At 34.4% G+C, this 20,517-nt stretch overlaps 2 protein-coding genes across 3 annotated transcripts in view; one reads left to right on the top strand and one right to left on the bottom strand.

Moving 5' to 3' along the window:
• FGFBP3 (fibroblast growth factor binding protein 3) overlaps nucleotides 1-20,517 on the bottom strand; it is a 112,824-nt gene that overhangs the window by 46,832 nt on the left and 45,475 nt on the right. The window lies entirely within an intron of this gene.
• The window catches only part of BTAF1 (B-TFIID TATA-box binding protein associated factor 1), an 85,262-nt gene that overhangs the window by 35,486 nt on the left and 29,259 nt on the right, over nucleotides 1-20,517 (top strand). The window contains exons 15-20 of the mRNA XM_033130608.1: nucleotides 10,065-10,169; nucleotides 11,289-11,438; nucleotides 11,752-11,894; nucleotides 12,162-12,336; nucleotides 13,855-14,058; nucleotides 19,444-19,870. Coding sequence (XP_032986499.1) covers nucleotides 10,065-10,169; nucleotides 11,289-11,438; nucleotides 11,752-11,894; nucleotides 12,162-12,336; nucleotides 13,855-14,058; nucleotides 19,444-19,870 — 1,204 coding nt within the window. The remainder of the gene's footprint in view (nucleotides 1-10,064; nucleotides 10,170-11,288; nucleotides 11,439-11,751; nucleotides 11,895-12,161; nucleotides 12,337-13,854; nucleotides 14,059-19,443; nucleotides 19,871-20,517) is intronic.

The following is a 20,517-nucleotide window of genomic DNA, read 5'->3' as shown; positions in this document are numbered from 1 at the left end:
CATAGACTTTAATCTGCAGCATGATATTGTGTTGCACTTCTGTGGATCAACATCTGTGAATTTTATTTTGCATTATCTTCTTAATTTTTGTCTAGTCAGAATCTCCTGAGGAAAAACTATCAGGTCTGTTCTATAATCCTCAGTTGATCAGGCATGGGCTGATACTACAAAACTGGCATACGTTGTTCTGAATTTTCACTTCATTTTTGTTTTGCTTCTGTGGTTTTTGCCTAAATGTTTTATATATAAGTACTGAATTCTTAAATTTACTTTGGATAGTCCTCTTGAAGTTATCAAATGTCTTCCCTTCGCATTTTTCTTTTTTTCCTTCTTACTTAAATAGACTTACTTAAAAGCAGTTTGAGTTTTACAGAAAAATTGAGCAAAAGGTATACAGCTCCCATATGGCCGCAGCACCCCCCCCCCGCCGCCCCCCGAGTTTCCCCTATGGTTAACATCTTGTATTAGTGTAGTACATTTGTTACAATATTAACCAATATTGATACATTATTGTTAATTCAAGTCCATAGTTTACATTAGAGTTTACTCTTTGTATTGTACATCCTATGAATTTTGACAAATGTACAATGATAGGTATCCACCATTAGAGTATCCTACAGAATAGTTTTACTGCCCTAAAAAATATTTGTGCTCCACCTGTGCATCCTTCTTTTCCTCCCTCCAAACCCTTACCAACCACTGGTCTTTTTATTGTCTCCATAATTTTGCCTTTTCCAGAATGTCATATAGTTGGAGTCATATCGTATGTAGTCTTCTCAGATTAGTTTCTTTCATTTAGCAGTATGAAATTAAGGTCTTTTCGTGGCTTAATAGCTCATTTCTTTTCTTTCTTTCTTTTTTTTTTTAATTGGGGAAGGGGAACAGGACTTGATTGGGGAACAGTGTGTACTTCCAGGACTTTTTTCCAAGTCAAGTTGTTGTCCTTTCAGTCTTAGTTGTGGAGGGTGCCATTCAGCTTCAAGTTGTCCTTTCAGTCTTAGTTGTGGATGGTGCAGCTCAGCTCCAGGTCCAGTTGCCGTTGCTAGTTGCAGGGGGCGGAGCCCACCATCCCTTGCGGGACTAGAGGAATCGAACTGGCAACCTTGTGGTTGAGAGCCCGCGCTCCAACCAACTGAGCCATCCGGGAGGCAGGTCAGCTCAAGATGCAGTGTTCAATCTTAGTTGCAGGGGGCAGAGCCCACCATCCCTTGCGGGACTCGAGGAATTGAACTGGCAACCTTGTGGTTGACAGCCCACTGGCCCATGTGGGAATCAAACCGGCAGCCTTTGGAATTAGGAGCATGGAGTTCTAACCTCCTGAGCCACCGGGCCGGGCCCGCATTTCTTTTTATTACTGAATAATATTTCATTGTATGGCTGTACCACAGTTCATTTATTCACCTATTGAAGTGTATCTTGCTTCTTGTTTTGGCAATTATGAATAAAGTTTTAAACATTCATGTGCAGGTTTTTGTATGGGCATAAGTTTTCAGTGCACTTGGTAAATACCAAGGAACATAATTGCTGGATCATATGGTAAGATTATATTTAATTTTACAAGAAAATGTTTTCCAAAGTGGCTGTACCATTTTGTATTTCCATCAGCAGTGAATAAGAGTTCCTGTTGCTTCAGAGTCTCATCAGCATTTGATGTCAGTGTTGTGGATTTTAGCCTTCCTAATAAGTGTGTGATTGTTTTAATTTGCAATTTCCTAATATAGGATGTTGAGCATCTTTACATATGCTTATTTGCCATCTGTATCTCTTTAGTGAAGTGTCTGTTCAGATCTTTGGCCTATTTTTAAATTGGGTTGTCTTCTTCTTGACTTTTAAGATTTCTTTGTACGTTTTGGATATGAGTCCCACATTGTTCTTATTTAGCCTTTCTAAGGTGATTAAACCACCTCAGGGTCTTTTTAACTTACTTTTGTGACTTTTTATTATTTAGTAATATCAACTTTATTTACATTATTAGGGAATAAGGTATTTTATGTAAATGAATTTTATAAATAATTAGAACATGCTTTTTCTTGCTACCAAAAATAGTTGTTGACTATTAAAATGATTCACACACCTGATCATCATCCTAAAGTATTTTAAACATATGATAATATTTTTTGATGAATCAGTCTTATGTATCGGTCATTAGTTTTTACACTGTGCATAATGTAGTATACTGTGGGACTACTGAGATACATAAGAATCACTTCTCTCAGTGATTGAATTATTCTTTTTTAATTGCTTTTTCCTAGTTTTTCTTTTTTCAGCTGTCAATTGTGATTTCTCACTTTTGTTAGTCTTATAATGTGATGTCTCCTCCTGTGTTTTAAAATTTTTACAGTTTGGATAAGATCACAAGATTGTTCCAAATCCCATGTCAAATTTTTTAGTCCCTCAATGATTGTTGATATTGGCTATTAAAATTACATGGTTGTGAAAACATATATGTTCTGAATTATGTTGTTTTTCTTATCCCTGGCTTTTTATTTTGTCTTTTGAATTTGCCTTTGCTGGCTTTTAAATGAAGACTTTGGCCATAGCACATATAAAGAATTGATGATGATGACTATTATTTTTCATACCAGAACTCTATTGTCTTTCTGCTTTGTGGTCAGTGATTTGTGGCCTGTCAGTCACCACTTAAGCATAGGCCCTCAATAGTTATTAAACAAATTTGTGTAAAATTCTATGCAGGGTGCTTTGGGAAATTAAAAAAAAAAAGTCCTCTGTGGTTCTTTGGAAAAATTTACAGTATGATTGTGATAAGACTCTTACATGATAAGTTTAATAACCTCTGCAAAGAGTTAAATAATGAAAGACCAGAATATGAAAGGTGTCAGGAAGCAGCATTGAAGGTTAGACTAAGTGCTGAAAGATCAAGAGGATTCAGGTGACAAGGTTAAAAAAAAAACTAATCTTCCCTTATCTCTCCCTATAATGGTATCACTAAGGAAATTTCCTCTTGTTTCTATCTAGCCTTTATCTTCACTGTATCTCTTTACTGAAAATCCTACTGTCTGTAAAACTTAATATTGATGTATAATAGATTACTTTGTGTTTTGTTACTGCCCTGAGCCTTGCTCTCCAGTATCCTCACCATTAAAAACTATAACCGTGGTACTTGTCACACAGTCTCAATACCTTTTGCTTTTGGCTCCTACTTAAATCCTTTATTATTTTTGTTTGATTTTTGTATTCTGCTTTTTCAAGTAATAGTACAAAGTCAAATTCTTTTAGAAAACTTTTTTTTACTATTACCACCTAATTCCTTTTTTTTTTTTTTTAATTTTGGGATATTTTTTAAATAGAAAAAAAAGTCAGTGAATTCTAAAACAACATTCATATATCCATCATCTGTAATTGGCATTGTTATAATTATGTCTTATTTGCTTCAAGTTTCTATAATCAGAATATTAAGAATATGTTATCCCCTTTGAACATTACCTGTTTTCTAATTTGCTCACACTCTTCATTCTATATATTGAAAATACTATCTTTCTTTCCCTGGTAGTTTACTCCTTAGGATTTGTAACCAGGTTTTGTATCTTTAGTTTCAACACAGTCATAGAATTTCTGTAAGGGGAGAATTTGAGTTAAGTCTCAGGATAATTTGGAGGATCATAGCCTCAGTTATTTGCAAACTCTTAGTAATTTTGTCACTGCCTACTATATTAGAATTGAATTCCTGTCTTTTTTGGTCTTCTATTATTTGGCTCTTGTCAACCTTTTCCCTTACTATTTCCTAATATATAACCTGGAGTCAAAGTTTCCCGAGTGTATCCCTGTATCCCAACTGTAACCATGTTATGTTCATTTGATCAAACTATCTTTGCATATGACTCATTACCTGCCTTTTTATCACCACCTCCGCCTCGCCAGCCCCCCCACCGTCCTTCCTAAATATTAGTTCCCTGTCTTCCTCTTTGTATCTTTCCTTCAGGGAACACGTCAAATCTCTAGTGCCACAAAGCTATTCCAACTTCTGCAACTCACTGATTTTTCTTCATCTGAACCATTGCTTAAAGTCATTATTCAGTGAAACACTTATTTAATGGTTATTGTTAATCTTGTGATCCCAGCAATGTTATTTGCTTTCTGCAAAGATATCAGAGTAAACCATGTCTGATGCTTTTATCTGTTATTGTATTCCTTTCCACGCATTGCCAGATCATTATTATTGATTGATTTATAACCACTGAGCAAACTCTTTTGAAATCCAAATCCATTATTTCTTATCTGAATTTCAAAACACATTTGGCTCCAGGGAATTTGGACCAGAGATGACAGACCTGTGGTGATGATAAAATCTACTCTTACTTTAACTTGCCAAAAGATCACTTAACAGAGAATTGGGGTTTTAACCTTAGCTCTACCATTAGTTCACTTTATGACCTTGGTCAAGTTTATTTAACCCTTCTGGTGATAATCTGTACCCAGCCTTTCTCAGAGTCCTATGGGCCAAATAAGATAATTGTATATGAAAGTACTTTAAAAGTGTTAATAGTATACAAATATAAATAATTAATAGTACAGATAGTAAGAGCAATAAGTAACACTTCCACTTCTCGGAATTCTTTTCTAACAATTTGGAAATCTTATTTATGTTCTGGGTGTAAGAATTATACTGAATTGTAGTAATAATAGTTCAAACTATTATTGAGGGATTACTATGTGCTATGAACTGTTAGGCACTGTGAACTGGTAAGCACTTTACATGGGGTGGCTACTCCATTTCCTATTTTTCAGGTGAGGGAGCTGATGGTCAAAACTTAAGAAACTTTCCCAAACTCATATAGCTACACAGCTCACAGTAAGCAGCTCAACTCAGATTCGGATCTAATTCTGGCTAACTTTCAACTCTTAATTTTACATGGAGACAAAGTGATTTAAGTGTCTTATTGAATTGCTTTCCCACTTTTAAATCTGAAGTCATGTTAAGTACAAAATGAAAAAATGAATTTCATCTCTAAATTACTAGTAGCTCTATTCTGGTTTTAGTTTCTAACTTCTCAACTTATTCCTCTCAATAATTCCAGGGTAATATGATGAGGCTCAGCCTGGCTGTGGCTCAGTGCATCAATACCTCATAAAGACTGATGACTCTGTTCCCTTGAAAGTGTTTTATTTAAAAAAAATTACTGTATTAATCTTTGGTAATTTTTTGTTTTGTTTTGTTTTATAAAACTAGAAGACTTTATAAGGAAGATATCCTTAATTTTAAAATTTATTCCATCATAAGTATGTATGCAAGCATATACATCTGTAAAATGTCCTTTAATAGAATTACAGTTAATACAGTTATTTATGAATCTTACTTCCATTGGACTTCTCTGTGACACATCCCTGTGCCTTTATCTGTGATGTTAACAAGTAAAAGTATTTGCATGCTTGGCTTCTTGGGGATCATGAAATAAGAACTCTTAAGGAAACCAAACTAGTTTCATTTGGTAATGACTTAAAAATCAACTTTTTTTAAGTCTTTTTTTTTTTGCTAAAGTCATTGAGTAACATTTTTTGCTAAACTAGCAGCTTGGCAATCAAAGTGAAGGAATTTACCACTTCTTTTTCTTTTCTGTATTCTCTCTTTAGTCTATGACTGTTTATACATGCAAGAGTGTATCTGTGAATGTGTATGTCTATCAGTAAACTACTTTACTGAAGTATCTAGATGTTTAGTGTTGATAACTACTAACTTATTAGCCAGAAGTTGACTCCACGATATAGGAAGGTATGCTTCTGTATGTTAATCTCTTGTTTAGCCATGTTCTGCGGACTGGACCAATTTTTCCATTCCATTTGTATCACAGTCACTTTGAGTCATTTCAGAATTTCAGTTACTAACACATACAGCATTGATTTTTTTTTTTGAAAGGCAGGCTTTGGCATGACACTTACATTTAGCACGAAGATATACAGGAGACTGAGTTGGAATCTGAGGCATACTTAATCCAGAATGTAAGAAAATTTAACATAATGCATATGTAGTGAAGGAAAGAAAGATCAAAAGAATAGACTTGACTAAGACTTTGGCTTTAGAAAACATTAGCATAATTAGGTTTGGTCAGAGTTTATGAAGATATGAAAAGGGGAGACAAAGTGTAAATACTTAGCTGACTTTCGATAGATACGAATGGAACAAGGCATTATAAGTTGTCTAAATATAGAATTATCTTTTTTTTTTTTTTTGTGGCAGTGGGCCAAAATAGGATTTCATGCCAAATTAGCAAAAGAATTCCATGTGAGTCATCACTTTGTTGTAGCTTTTTTCCATGTTGTAGCTTTTTTCCAGATTTTCTTCCCAGCAACCCTAACTCATTTGCTGTGGAGATGGAAATTATGATTAATTTTCCTGCAAGCAGGAATCAGGTGTTCATGCTAATGGTGATCTGATTGCTGCTTTTCTCCACATCCACCCATTTTGTGGGAATGCTTGTGGAAAGATAAAAGAGGGGACATAGCAAAAGGGTACTGGCAAGATCTCACCCCACCTAAGATGCCAATTTTGCCAGTGAGGGATGTCTCGCCAACTACAATTTTGGGAAACTTTTTATATTACCAGTTATTCCCTGTGACTTTGGACCATTTTCCACAAGAAAGATGGATTTATTCAACAAATATTTTAGTGTCTACTACGTGCCTACAGTTTTCTAGATACTGATCAGTAAGACACAAGGTCTCTCTCCTTCTCTATAGCTTAAAATAGGAAACTAAACAAGACAGGAGAAGACAGACAAGCTCTAATAACATAATGAGGTAAGTATCTGGTAGGGGAAGTAGATGGTGCTGTTGGATCTTAGCTAGTGAGGTGAGTGAAGATCAAGGAAGGTATCCTGCTAAAAATGAAGTTTAAGCTGAGACCTTAAGGATAAGTGGAATTTAAGCTGGTGAAGAGCAGTGTAAGAGGCAGAGAAAGGTACAGTATGTGAAACTCTGGAAGCAGGAGAGAGCATGATGGCAGTAAAGAGGTGAAAGGAATTGGCCTGGCTGGACGATAGTGTGAGGGAGTGTATCGATGGCTGGAAGTTTCACCTTGATTTTCAGGTACAGTGAGACATCTGATAACTTATTCCTGTTTGTTCCCAACTCTCCTATTCTCGGTTCCAGGAAGGCAGAACACAGGAGGAAACGTCAATCTGAATAAAATAGCTAGGAAGACACTTCCCCATCCGTGGCAGTCAGACTAACTGCCAGTCATTTCCCTGAGTAATTACACAAATGGGGACTACATTCAGCACTAACATGAAGTGCTAATATTGTGTTAATTATTGAACACAAACCAAAAAAAAAAAAAAAAATGAAGCCCTTTTTAAAACATGAATTCACTTACAACTTGAGTTGTAGTGGTCCAGATTATAGTTAGTTTAAACCTGGTGAATTAAATAGTGTGTGGTAGGAATTTTTCTGTATTTTAGTTTATACTGTGCTAGATTAATACTAAACATTCACCAAAGCTTTCCAGACTTTGCCTAGGTTAGTGAAGAAATTTTTGATTAGTAGAATCCTAGTTAGTAGCACACTGGAAGTCCATTAACTATTTAAAAATTTGAGGGGGAAGGTGTATAATCTCTAAAGGGCTGAAAATAATACACTCCTTACTGTGCCCTGTTCCCCCACCCATTCAGTTAAATAAACCTATAAGTACAAAGCAATAGCACTAGGTTATCTGCCTAAATCAATGCCTCCTGGAAGACCTGTGCACAATTAATGAAAATAGGCGGGCCTACTTTCAGTTTTACAATAGACACATTGACCCTGGATGGGCCAAACTATACCTGGTGATCTATATGATAGTACTAATAGTGAGGTAAAGCCATTATTACTTTTTGCAACCATATCTAAAAGGAGATACTTGCACAATTGTTCAGGTGGACTGAATTTGGCCTGCACATGTTTTCCCAACCTTATATTAGGTTGGTGCAAAAGTAAGTGCGGTTTAAAAGTTAAGAATAATCGTAAAAACCACAATTACTTTTGCACCAACCTAATATTTTCTAATAACCAGACTTTATGCTATGCTACTGGAGAATCTGCGTTTTTCAAATACTGATTCCAGTGATGATGTTGACCTGTGTATTCTGGGGTGGGTTTTTTTCATTTGGTTGGATTTTTGTTTTTGTTTTGTCTTTATTTTTAAAATTTTATTTTCCTGTTTTATTTATTAAGTTTACTTCTTAGAGCAGTTTTAGGTTCATAGCAAAATTAAATGGAAAGTACAGAGTGCCCATTTACGGCTTCTCCCACCATCAGCATCCCACACCAGAGTGGTACATTTATTACAATCAATGAGCCAACACTGACACATCATTATCGACCAAAGTTCATAGTTTACAGTAGGTTTCACTCTTGATGTTGTACATTCATTCTGTGGGTTTTGACAAATGTATAATGAGATTTCTTCACCATTGTATCATATAGAATAGTTTCTCTAACCTCCCCCCTCACCCCTGTGCTCTGCCTATTCATCCTTTCCTCCCCCTCGTTGTTTTTTTAATAATTATAAAGTAGAATTTACTAGAGTAAGTGTGTAACCTGAGAAGACTACTACAATTTATATCACACTGTTTATAAATATAAGGGAGACAATTTTCCATACAGATGGCTTTGGGATCTGTAAGCAACTGTTAGGATTTCCAATAATGGGGTTGGGGATGGGTTAAGAGAGTTGGTAAATACGATGAGGGAAAATCATAAGTAAGAGATTATGGAAGAGGAATATTAAATTATTTGCTGGTTGCTATTACAGCTTTCTTAATTCTGTTAAGATTGTCCCTAATTCTGATGAGAAAAGAAAGAGAATTTTCTTCTTCCCAACTTCCCTTTCCCTTTCAATGAAAAGTAGTTAAAGCATAGCAAATCAGTGAGTAGGCTCCCCCAGCTGATATTTTTGTTTGTTTTAAACTGCTTTCAAACTATTTTGAGAACATATAACCCTATCTTTGTCATTCATTAGTTTTCCATTGGCTAGAAAATTATAGGTAGCTTTTTGTTACACATTATCCCTAGAACTTCTGGCTTTCTGGAATTTCAGTTAAAATTTTCAAATTTCAGTTGCTTCCAGATAACATTATATATAATATCTATATAGATATATAGATAGATAGATCTGTCTACATATGTATATATATTGCTTAAAAAAATTATGCTGGGGTGTAGTGATAGGTACTGTGAACTGGTTACTAAAATTTTTCTGTTAGTCTTATTCAGTGATCCTGTAATTAATTGAACAATAGACGACAACATGTGAGATTCCTTTTCTGAGAATCCTGAGTACACAATAGATATTTGGTTAAGAACTATTTGGCTTAATTTGGGTGGACTTTTGAACTGTTGAAAAATTCCTTAGATTGAGGTGCTAAACCTAGGATTAAGGGAATCCCTGAACCCCCTGAAATTGAAAACCAAATTTTATACCTAAATATGTACGAGTATACAAGTGTATTTTTGTAAGAAAAGGAGTGTCTATAGTTTCCATCAGATTTTCAGAGAGTCCCTGACCCAAAATAGATTAAGAACCTTAACCTTAATTTTGTAGTGAATTCAAAGTAGAATTGTCTAGATTGGATATCATCTTAACAATTCCTTACTTGCATTATTGGAGAGTACAATAGAACTGAAACACTACTCTGATCATCCTTCAAATTTCTCTGACAAAGCAGAGAGATATATAATGTAACCAAGGAGATGTTGCTGGTTAGAGCTTGCTTCCGTATGGAGGATGATTTAAACTTACTTGAAGCAAAATTTAGTGTTGTTAATCATAATCAGACTTTCTCCAGCTTCCCCGCAGTTATATGCTGGTTAGTTTCTCCAAGCCATTGGTATTAGGTTGGTGCAAAAGTAATCGCGGTTTTTGCAGTTATTTTTAACCTTTTAAACCGTAATTACTTTTGCACCAACCTAATAAACATGGTACTGTTGCTCTTAAATCTTATCAGAATTTATCACTATTTCAAGCTTTTAAATCTATAGTCTTTTCATGGTAATCATTCTGTTATTTGACTTGCAGCTCTTCACATAAGCTAGTACCCAAGAATCATGTGTGATAGCTTTGTTTTTGTTTTCAGAACTCTTCATCTTGGCTTATACCTATCCTGCCTGATATGCTGCGACACATTTTTCAGTTTTGTGTCTTAGAAAGCAGCCAGGAAATTCTGGACCTCATTCACAAGGTACACAGTGAATATATCTGTACTTTTCCCAGTAACTTGGTAGTTTAAAATTTTTCATAATTGCTGTACTGTTGTTAGTCAGGGATTTTAAAAAATTAGAAATCACTCAAGAGATTTGAGAAGTCTGGAGATCTGCAAGGTGAGACAAGAAAATAGACTTTTTATGCAATATAATAGTTAAGTCCCGGTTGGCCATGCTTCTTTCTCTGATTATGTGACCTTCTGTGCAAGTGTTTTAAGCACTTTCTGATAACCTCAATACAGAAAGTAAAATGAAGGAAAGTCTGCTTTTCTCCATCACTCATTTTGCTACTTATCAGAATGCTTATTGATCCTGCAAAATATCTTTAGTGATTTATTGGTAATATATAAAGTCTGATTTTCATAGTTTAAATTTGTACTTTTCCCCCTTAGCAAGATTGGTTATATGTGTTGGAATCTTTAAAGAAGAACCATGTGACATAGTTAATAATATTTATGGGAGTAAATGGCATTATTGTACCCTTAAAACCTGTTAAGTTAGTCTAGAATTAGTGGCCTCTGAGGTGGCTCGTTGCTATTAATAACAGCCTTAGATTAGCAGTGGTGTTATTTCTACTTGCTTGTCCTAGGCCATTCAATGCTTGGCATCAAGAGAAGTACCTTACTGAGTAAGATCATGAATTAAGACTTACACTGTTTTAAATTTATACTACGATATGTATCAGGGTATTTAGTTAGCAGAGGATATTTATCAGGAGCTGTTATATCTTAAAGTATAAGTTGATTATAGGACTGTATTAATATTGAGTTTTATGATACATATAAAGGATTTCAGTAACTTAATGAGATTTCGACAACTCGTATTTTTATGAGTATCGTTTAACGCCTTTCATAAAATACTGAAGAAAATTCTTTGTATTCTTATTTTGAAAAATTTTATTTTTTATTACCTTTTTTAGGATACAAACCTACCAAAAGCAGTATTTTAAAAATAGGCCTCTATATTGAATTTTAAAATTAATCTCTATGCTATTTCTGAATTATTTTTTTCAATTCAGTATCCCTAAGTGTAAATATTAGGTTTTATTAGCCCTTACTAGAAACATTTCACTTTCATATTCCCCTTTCACTCTGTAGGTTTGGATGGAATTATTGAGCAAGGCTTCAGTTCAGTACGTGGTAGCAGCTGCTTGTCCGTGGATGGGTGCTTGGCTTTGTTTAATGATGCAGCCTTCACATTTACCCATTGATTTAAATATGTTGCTGGAAGTAAAAGCTAGAGCCAAGGTAAATGTATAGGGATGCACTATATTTGTATGTTCAGCTCGTAATCATTAATATGGTAACCATGTAAGAAATCTATATCGCTTTATTGTAGGTGTGATTTCATTAATTTAATGTAAGGAAAACATATTATTAAACATATATTATTAGGATCTTGACAAAATTCATAGTAGTTTTTATCCATTAAAATTTTGTGAAAATAGCTGTTTTTACTGAGAATAACAAATGAGGGTATTTTTTATGTTGCTATTAAACTTTAATGATTAATTTTTAATTATTGTGTTTTGTTGGGCTTTTTTTCCTTCATTCCCTCTAGGAAAAAACAGGTGGTAAGGTACGCCAAGGCCAAAGCCAAAGTAAAGAAGTACTTCAGGAGTACATTGCAGGTGCAGATACCATCATGGAAGAGCCTGGCACCAGGGATTTTGTGGTTATGCGGGCCAGAATGATGGCAGCCAAGTGAGTATACATAAATTCAAAAGTCATTCATCCAAAGATTCCTGTAATGTGTCTGTCAGTTCTTCCTCTATTACACTAATTACAAAGTAAGAAAAAATTAAAATATAAGAAAACTTTTAATTTTTTGAAGTTTTGAGTAGGATTTATATATTTTTATAAAGATAAGATTGGAGTTATTTCTTCCTTGGGAAAAGTTTTAGCTTCAACTTAGGAGAAAACTTTACTTCAAGTGATTTTTATAGTAACTTCTTTTTTCCTCTCCCTTAGGTTGTTAGGAGCACTTTGTTGCTGTATTTGTGATCCAGGTGTAAATGTAGTAACCCAGGAAATTAAACCAGCTGAATCCCTTGGCCAGTTACTACTCTTCCATTTGAATTCCAAATCTGCCTTACAGAGAATTAGTGTTGCTTTGGTAATCTGTGAATGGGCTGCTTTACAGAAGGTAAGATTTTGCCCAAAAAGTAATGAAATCACATTAAGTAAACCAGTTTTCGTTAGCTGTTAGGATTATTTTAATTATATTCTAAAAAATGGAAAAGTGAAAGTTTTCTCTCTATAAAAATCCAACAGTTTTAGAAAAGCACTCCAAATTATATTGAAACATTGTTTCTCTCCTATTTGCCTTTAACCCTGGACTTTTTTCTTAGAAACCCTAGTCTCGTACCTGAGACTACTAGTTATGCCTACTGTATTTAATATTTGATCTTGATCCTACGATCTGTTAAGAAATGTGCCTCCTAAAAAGACGTGTTTGTATGGAAGCAGTCCAGAAACTGTTGGTCATTCATTCCTTTATTTCTCTCTCAGATTATCACTGAAAACTACCAAAGAGGCTTTGAGTACTAGAGATCCATTTATATGGGTAGTCTAGCAAGGGCAGAATTTTTGGTCACAGGAAGAATAATCTGCACATTTAAATCAAAGTCTTTGTGTTTCCAAATAAGCCATGCCCTTGTAGCCCCTCTAACCTTTAACTTCTAATAATATGTATGATTTTGTATAAGACTTGCTTCTGTAAATTAAAGAAACTTCCTGCTGGCTTTGTTTATTCCATTGACTGGAATTCTGGAAATTTAACTGTCTGCACTTGCTGTGAGAGTTGCTTGTTACTGCCTCTTAGCAGTTTGTCAGAGCTGTGTCTAAAAGTAATTGAGCCATGCTCTATTGCAACTGAGACCCCAGCTTTGCTTCTGGAAAGAAGCAAGGCTCATCTGTTTTTAGGCAGGACTCGGTGTGCTGGAGAGGCAGTGATGCTGTGTTTTTGTGCCTCTCAGACTCAGCAGCAAGTGTTGACAGTTCGGTTTCTGGACCCTCACAGAGCTTCTCTGGACTTACTCTGTGAAGCCCAGGCTGATCACCCAGATCACACAGAACCCCTCATGGCTCACCACTGAGGCCATTCCCCCTCTGGTTGGGGCAGGCAACAACCAGAGAGAGTGGGAAGGGTTAGTTAAATTTGGGGGCAGGTAAGTAGCTTTTAAATTATATATCTGTTTCTACAGTATGGCATGTGAAGCTATGGGTTCTACTGTTAAGAAATCTAATAATGAGTTTTTAAATAACATTTTTAGTGCATGCTAAGTGTTCTTATCTGACTGATTTCTTTTTACAGTTATATATTTTTTAATTTAGTTATATATTTTTAAATCTGTGCTATGTGTATATATATATATATATGTAAACTTGTAATAAATTCAGAGTAAAATAAGAATAATTAGGTGCTAAATTTAATGGAATGTAATAGTTCCATGTGCATGTTCTGTAGATATTCATATTACATTTTAGAGTAGTTTGAGTGTGATACCTTTTCTCTGTGCAACTAACGATGTTGTTCTGGGAGATAACAGAACATAGATTCAAAAATCAATAGGAATTTAAAACTTGGCAAGTGAAGATTTATGTATCTCTAGAATTATGTTTATATATTTGCCCTGAATATTTGTTGTCTGTTATATTTTAGGAGTGTAAAGCTGTTACCCTAGCTGTGCAGCCACGTTTACTTGATATCCTTTCAGAACATTTATATTATGATGAAATTGCCGTTCCATTCACACGAATGCAGAATGAGTGTAAACAGCTTATTTCATCATTAGCTGATGCACAGATTGAAGTTGGTGATAGAGTAAACAACAGTGTTTTTACAATAGATCAAGCTAATGACCTGGTGAGTAAAGTAACTTTCTTAATTTTAAATAGAGCGTGAAATAAAGATTAGAAATTTATCATATCATGTTTACCACAAAAACACTAATTCGTTGACTCTATCTGTGGCTTGATATCCTATCATCTGTACCCGTCATTGTATTGACTTTTCTTGAAATAGAGGATGGGGAAGAAATTGTTTTTTAAGTTTCAGATTCTGACAAACCAATGCACTTTTATTAGAAAAGCTGTTACATTTTTTTTGTCATTTCTCAATCTTGCTTAAGACTGGCAAAGTATAGAAAAAACTGCTTCTATACATTCTTGAGTATGTCTCCTCCCCTTTCCTAACTTATATTGAAAATATTCAAACATAAGAGGTAAGAAAATTACACAATGAACATTCATGGACCCACCAACTAGATTCCCAGTTAACATTTTACTGAATTTGCTTTATCACATATATATATAGCTGTCTACCCCTCTATCCAACCATGAATCCATCTTATATTTTTGATGTATTTCTTAGTTGCAGATATCAGTACACTTCAGCATGTATGTAAATTAAAATTCAATATTTCATTTTTTTGTTCTTTTTTGAGTTAAAATTTATATATTATGAGTGCACAAATCTTAAATGGACCATTTGATGAATTTTAACAAATGCATACTGTGAAACCCAACCCCTGTGAAGATACAGACAGTACCATCACCATTTCCCAGTCAATCCCTGCCTTTCCCTGCCTCAAGTAACCTTTGTTCTGATTTTTTTTCTCCACCATAGATTACTTTTGCCTGTTCTAGAATTTCATATAAATGGAATCATATACTCTGTGCTGTTTGGTATAAGGATTTTTTTCAGCATGATGTTTTTAAAATTCATCCATGTTGTTATATGTATCAATAATTCATTCTTTTTTGTTGCTGCGTTTTATTTCATTGTATAAATATAACACAATTAGTATAAGTCTTTCTGTTGATAAACATATGGGCTGTTCCAAGTTTTTGGCTATTACGAACAGCGCTGCTATAAACATTTGTGTACAAGTCTTTGTAGATAATATATTTTCATATCTCTTGGGTAAATACATAGGAGTGGAATTGCTGGGTCATAGGGTAGGTGTTTGTTTCGTTTTCTAAAAATTGCAGACCTTTTCCCAAAGTAGCTATATCATTTTACCTTCTAACCAACAGTATGTGAGTATTCTGGATGTTCCACATCATCACCAACATTTGGTGTGCTCACTCCTTTTAATTTTTGCCATTTTGGTGGTTGTTTGATAGTGTTATTGTGGTTTTAATTTGGATTTTCTTGATGACTAGTATGTTCAACACTTTGTGTCATATTGGCCATTTGTAGGTGTTGCTTTCTGAAGTGTCTATTCAAATCTTTTGTCTATTTTTAATTAGGTTGTCTTTTTATATTGAGGTATAGTTTCTATATATCCCAGATGTCAATCTTTTGTCTGATGCTTTCCGAATATTTTCTCCCAGTGTGTGGCTTGCCTTTTCATTTTCTTAATGGTGTCTTTAGATGAGCAGATATTTTTAATTTTGATGAAGTCTAACTTATCAGTTTTCTTTTATGGTTATTGTATTCTGTGACCTAAGGTATCTTTTCTTATCCACAAGTGGTGAAAGTATTCACACACATTTTCTTTTAAAGGTTTGTAGTTTTCACTGTTATGTTTAGATTTATCATTCATATTGAATTAATGTTCATGTATAGTGTGAAATAGAGATTGAATTTTGTTTGTTTTTGTTAAAGATACCCAATTTTCCCAGCATCATTTATTGAAAAGATTTCCTTTCTCCATTGAATTGCTCTGACACCTGTGTAAAAAATTCATTGAAATATAAGTGTGGGTCTCTATGTGGGCTCTATTTGGTCAACCTATCTGCCTCTCCTTATACTGTCACCAATGTCTTGGTTACTGTAACTTTGTACTTACTAAGTCCTTGAGATTAGATAGTGTAAATGAGGGTTTGTTTTTTGTTCTGTGTTTTGAGTTATAGGATCAGAAACTGAGTCACTTCACTTGTGTTGTTCCCTGTGAAATAGCAGTCTTCATTTTTTATTCCCCTTTCTAATTAAAAAATTATATAGTTGAAATTTTTTGTTCTCACCAGTGAGAGAAATCTAAAATTGCTATTTTTTTCTGTGTTGTTCTCTTATAAAGTTGTTTTTCTGATTGTTCTGTAATTTGTCCTTTTGCCTCTCTTCTCCCCTATGTATGCCTGCCTGGAATGAAATATCAAATTTCTTTTTTATGGTCTGGTTTCCCTTCCTACTACTTCTGGCAACTTTTCTTTTTAAAGCTATCAAAGGGCCCCTTCTTCAAGCTTTTGTTATTCAAACCTCTTAACTCCCCAATGAAACTACTGTTCTATTACAACTTCATTAGTCTAGTGGTTTTGACCTGAGATATCTGAATGTCTGAGAAAGAGTATTGAGGGAAGGGCAGTTTTAAAAGATTAGTCTTGGCCTTGGCTAAGAGCTACTACCCTTTGTATCTTTCATTGAATCCCTCTATTTTTCTTATCTATCAAATACAGGCATTTCCCTAAGGTCTTTCTTTGTCAACATTCTCACAATTAGTTGTTACTATGTGCTATGCTATCTTCTCTTCATCTTTTATATGTTCTATTAAGCATTTTTACTTGATAATCTCACTATCACTTCAAATTAACACAACTAAAACTGGAATTTTTTTTTAACAGAAAAATACCATTGTTGTCTACAATCTCAAGTTTTATTAACATTTCCTTTCAAAAAGTCTCATAATGTGTATCCTTTATTTGTTTACATAGCCTCAACTCAGTCAAAGGCCTTAGTCCTTTATGACTGGATCCTGACTCATCTCTAAGCTGCTAGACAGTCTTGGTCGATTTCATTCTGTATACTGTGCCAGAGTAGTAAAGTACTTTAGTGTCACTCTAAATACATCCCTCTCCTCCTTAAAAACATTATTTCCTTTTCCCTTGATTTTAGGGTTTTTTCCTTACCTTCAGCACCTTCTTTAAATTCCTCATCTCTTTTCTCATTATTTCTCAGACTTCCTCCACTTAAACCTAGTTAGCTTTATTCTTGCAGAAATACACCATACTCATTCACTTTCTGTATCTCACTCATTGTCACTTCTTTGTCTAAGCTCCTGTTTCCTTTGCCAGGAATTCCCTACCCTCAACCTTCTGTGCTCATCCCAAGTTCATCTCTTGACATTCCTCCATCTTCACCTTGTGCTCAGGCTATGATAAGCTGTTTTCAGTTCCTTGGACAATGTTCTCCTTTCCACTCCCCTACCTCACTCTATTTGCCAAGGTCCCTACAACACTTAACTTACCCATTATTTCAAAACACAGCACAGGTGTTAACCTCCTGTCAAGTGTCCACTAATCTTGTCTCCTAAGAAGAGTTAAGCAACTCACGTGCTCCCACAGCAACTTGCACTTACCTAGTTATATGTCATGTTGTCTTGTATCTACCTTCTACATTAGTCTCCACAATTTTTGAGTGTATGAAGACATCTTTTAGTATTGCTAAATAAATATTTTTTGATGAATGAATGGAGTGAATTTGAGGTAATTGGAAAGCTTTTCTTAGCTGCCTAGAATCATTGAAAATTGACAGAAGAATAGTGTATTTAAGATAGTGTTTACAAACTTCTACTAGTAGTGAAAATCAGTTTCAAATAAATTTTATGCAGAACTTGAATAAATAAAACAAAATGGAAAGTATGAGTCGGAAGTGGTATGTGATTGTGTTCCTTTGCAGGGAGCAGATTGACAAGGTCAAGCAGATACAGCTCAATTTAAAGTCTTTGGTATTTTATAATGATAAGAGAAGATCTTTTTTGTGTGCCTATTTTGTTTTTCATAATAAGAGGCCAGCATTATCACTTATGTCCATAATACAATTGATCATTTCTAAGTCTGAAAAATTAGGTGTGCCATTTTTGAAAAAGTTTGATTCTTCAGTGTTACAGGCTTTTCTGACCAATATTATTCTGACTCTATCTGTGGAACTCTATGATTGCATTTACCTATCAAACAAGAATACTAGGTTTGTTATGTAAGCCATCAACCAATCTTTAGATGGTAATTAAAAAACCCACACAAAAATGTGTATATAAATATTCATAGCAACATTATTCGTAATAGCTAAAAGGGAATCCAAACGTTCATCAGCTAATGAATGGATAAATACAATAGTGGGATATTATTCAGCAAAAGAAGGGAATGAAGTACTCACACATGCTACAACATTGATGAATCTCCAAAGCATTATGCCAAATGAAAGAAACCAGTCATTAATACAATTGCATATTGTATTAGTCCATTCATGTGAAATCCAGAATAGGCAAGTCTATAAAGGTAGAAAGTGGGTAAGTGATTACACAGGGCTGGGAGAAAATGACGAATGATTGCTAAGAGGTATGGGTTTTATTTTGGAGATGATGAAAATGTTCTAAAATTATGGCAGTGGTTATACAACTCTGTGAATATAATCAAAACTATTGAATTGTATACTTTAAATGGGTGTATTGTATATGAATTATATATGAATAGCATTGTTAAAAAAGATGTATTGAATAGTCTTTTTTTTTTAATTTATTGGGCTGACAATTGTTAGTAAAATTACATAGATTTCAGGTGTACAGTTCTGTATTACATCATCTGTAAATCCCACTGTGTGTTCACCAGCCAGATTCAGTTCTCCTTCCATCACCATATATTTGATCCCCCTTACCCTCATCTCCCACCCCCCACACCCTCTGTGAATAGTCTTTTAATGGGGCTTGTAAAGTAGTCTGATGCCACAGTTTTATAACTTTAGGCAAATCTTGGTGATTAAAGAATTAATGACTATTACACCATTTTCTTTTCCCTGTCCCCTCCTATTATTTGGACATTTTCACCAGAAGGGAAGACAAAGAAAGAATGAAAATAATCCAGTTAGCAACACTTAACCACTTATTAACAGCTACTCTACAAGTTTTGGGGTTGAGAAGAATATTTTTCCCCAAAAGAAAGTTCATGAATTTTGCAATTCCTTAATTAACAGTTTGTTAAAATTGCTTATATCTTTCTTATTTCACCAAAGTACTATGTGGGCGTTGAGTATGATTTTTCTCTCATACTTACTAGATATACTTAAGGGAAGGGATAGGTAATTTTGTTCTTTTCAAGAGACTGTGTCTTTCTTAAAAATTATAATTCTAACGTTAAGTCAGAGTAAAGTGTAGTTGGGATTTTTTAGATATTTATTTAGTTTATTGAATACTAAAATAATACTAGATATTGTGAAATGTAAAATTGAAACAGAAATCTTGTCTGTCCTTTAGGAGTTTATGGGCTATTTTGGGGTTGATCTCATTAATGATTTTAATTTCTCTTTTTTTAATAGGTCACTACTGTTTTTAATGAAGTCACGTCATCTTTCGATTTAAATCCTCAAGTGTCACAGCAGTTAGATAGTAAACGACAGCAGGTCCAAATGACAGTTACAGAGACCAACCAGGAGTGGCAAGTGTTGCAGTTGAGAGTGCATACTTTTGCTGCATGTGCAGTTGTGAGCTTGCAGCAGCTTCCAGAAAAATTAAATCCTATCATAAAACCATTAATGGAGACAATTAAAAAGGAAGAGAATACACTAGTGCAAAACTATGCAGCTCATTGCATAGCCAAACTACTTCAGCAGTGTACAAGAAGGACGCCCTGTCCCAATTCAAAAATTATTAAAAACCTTTGTAGCTCACTTTGTGTGGACCCATATCTAACTCCTTGTGTCACATGTCCAGTACCAACACAAAGTGGCCAGGAAAATTCTAAAGGTATATATCTAAACTTTCATTTGTGGTAGAGAAAGAATTAACCTTTTCAATTTATTTTCATTTACTCATAGGTATAATTTAAGCACAAATCACATTTTTGTTAAAGCTTTTTCCCACTTTGAGAGAATTTGCACATATTGCTAATCAAATCACAACCTTCTATACCCAAATAAGCTATTCATAAATGACCTTGTATCTCATATGAAACTGAAATCTGAGATGGGTGTTAATCCTTTCCTTCTCTTTCAAGACCATCATGATAGGATTAACTGGGCTAGAAAACGTAATCGTATCAAATGTTGAATGAAAGTTCTTCCTACAAAACTCTGGTTTCTCTAATTTAGTGCGTCTTATGAAATAAGTGAACTCTATTACCTTTAGCAAATAATGCTTAACCAACTTACCTGTTTTTATCTGGAGAATTTATATGGAAAATAAGAACTGCTCTCTCAAGGCTAGTCTGAAGGACCAGTGTTCCTTCATATGCCTTAGTCCTATATGATTTTTGTTTGTAAATGAGATCTTGGAAAAGCAAACTATTCAAAACGTAATAGACTTATAACTTTGGTGCAGTATAGGTTTTGAAAAAAATCCCACCCATCCCCAGTGCTATGTGAGGCAGCAGTATTTTGGGGTGGTCTTTATTT

Source organism: Rhinolophus ferrumequinum, chromosome 16 (assembly GCF_004115265.2).
Source record: "Rhinolophus ferrumequinum isolate MPI-CBG mRhiFer1 chromosome 16, mRhiFer1_v1.p, whole genome shotgun sequence".
Lineage (NCBI taxonomy): Eukaryota > Metazoa > Chordata > Mammalia > Chiroptera > Rhinolophidae > Rhinolophus > Rhinolophus ferrumequinum.
Note: the sequence above shows the minus strand (reverse complement) of the source record. Positions and strands in the feature narration are given on the sequence as shown.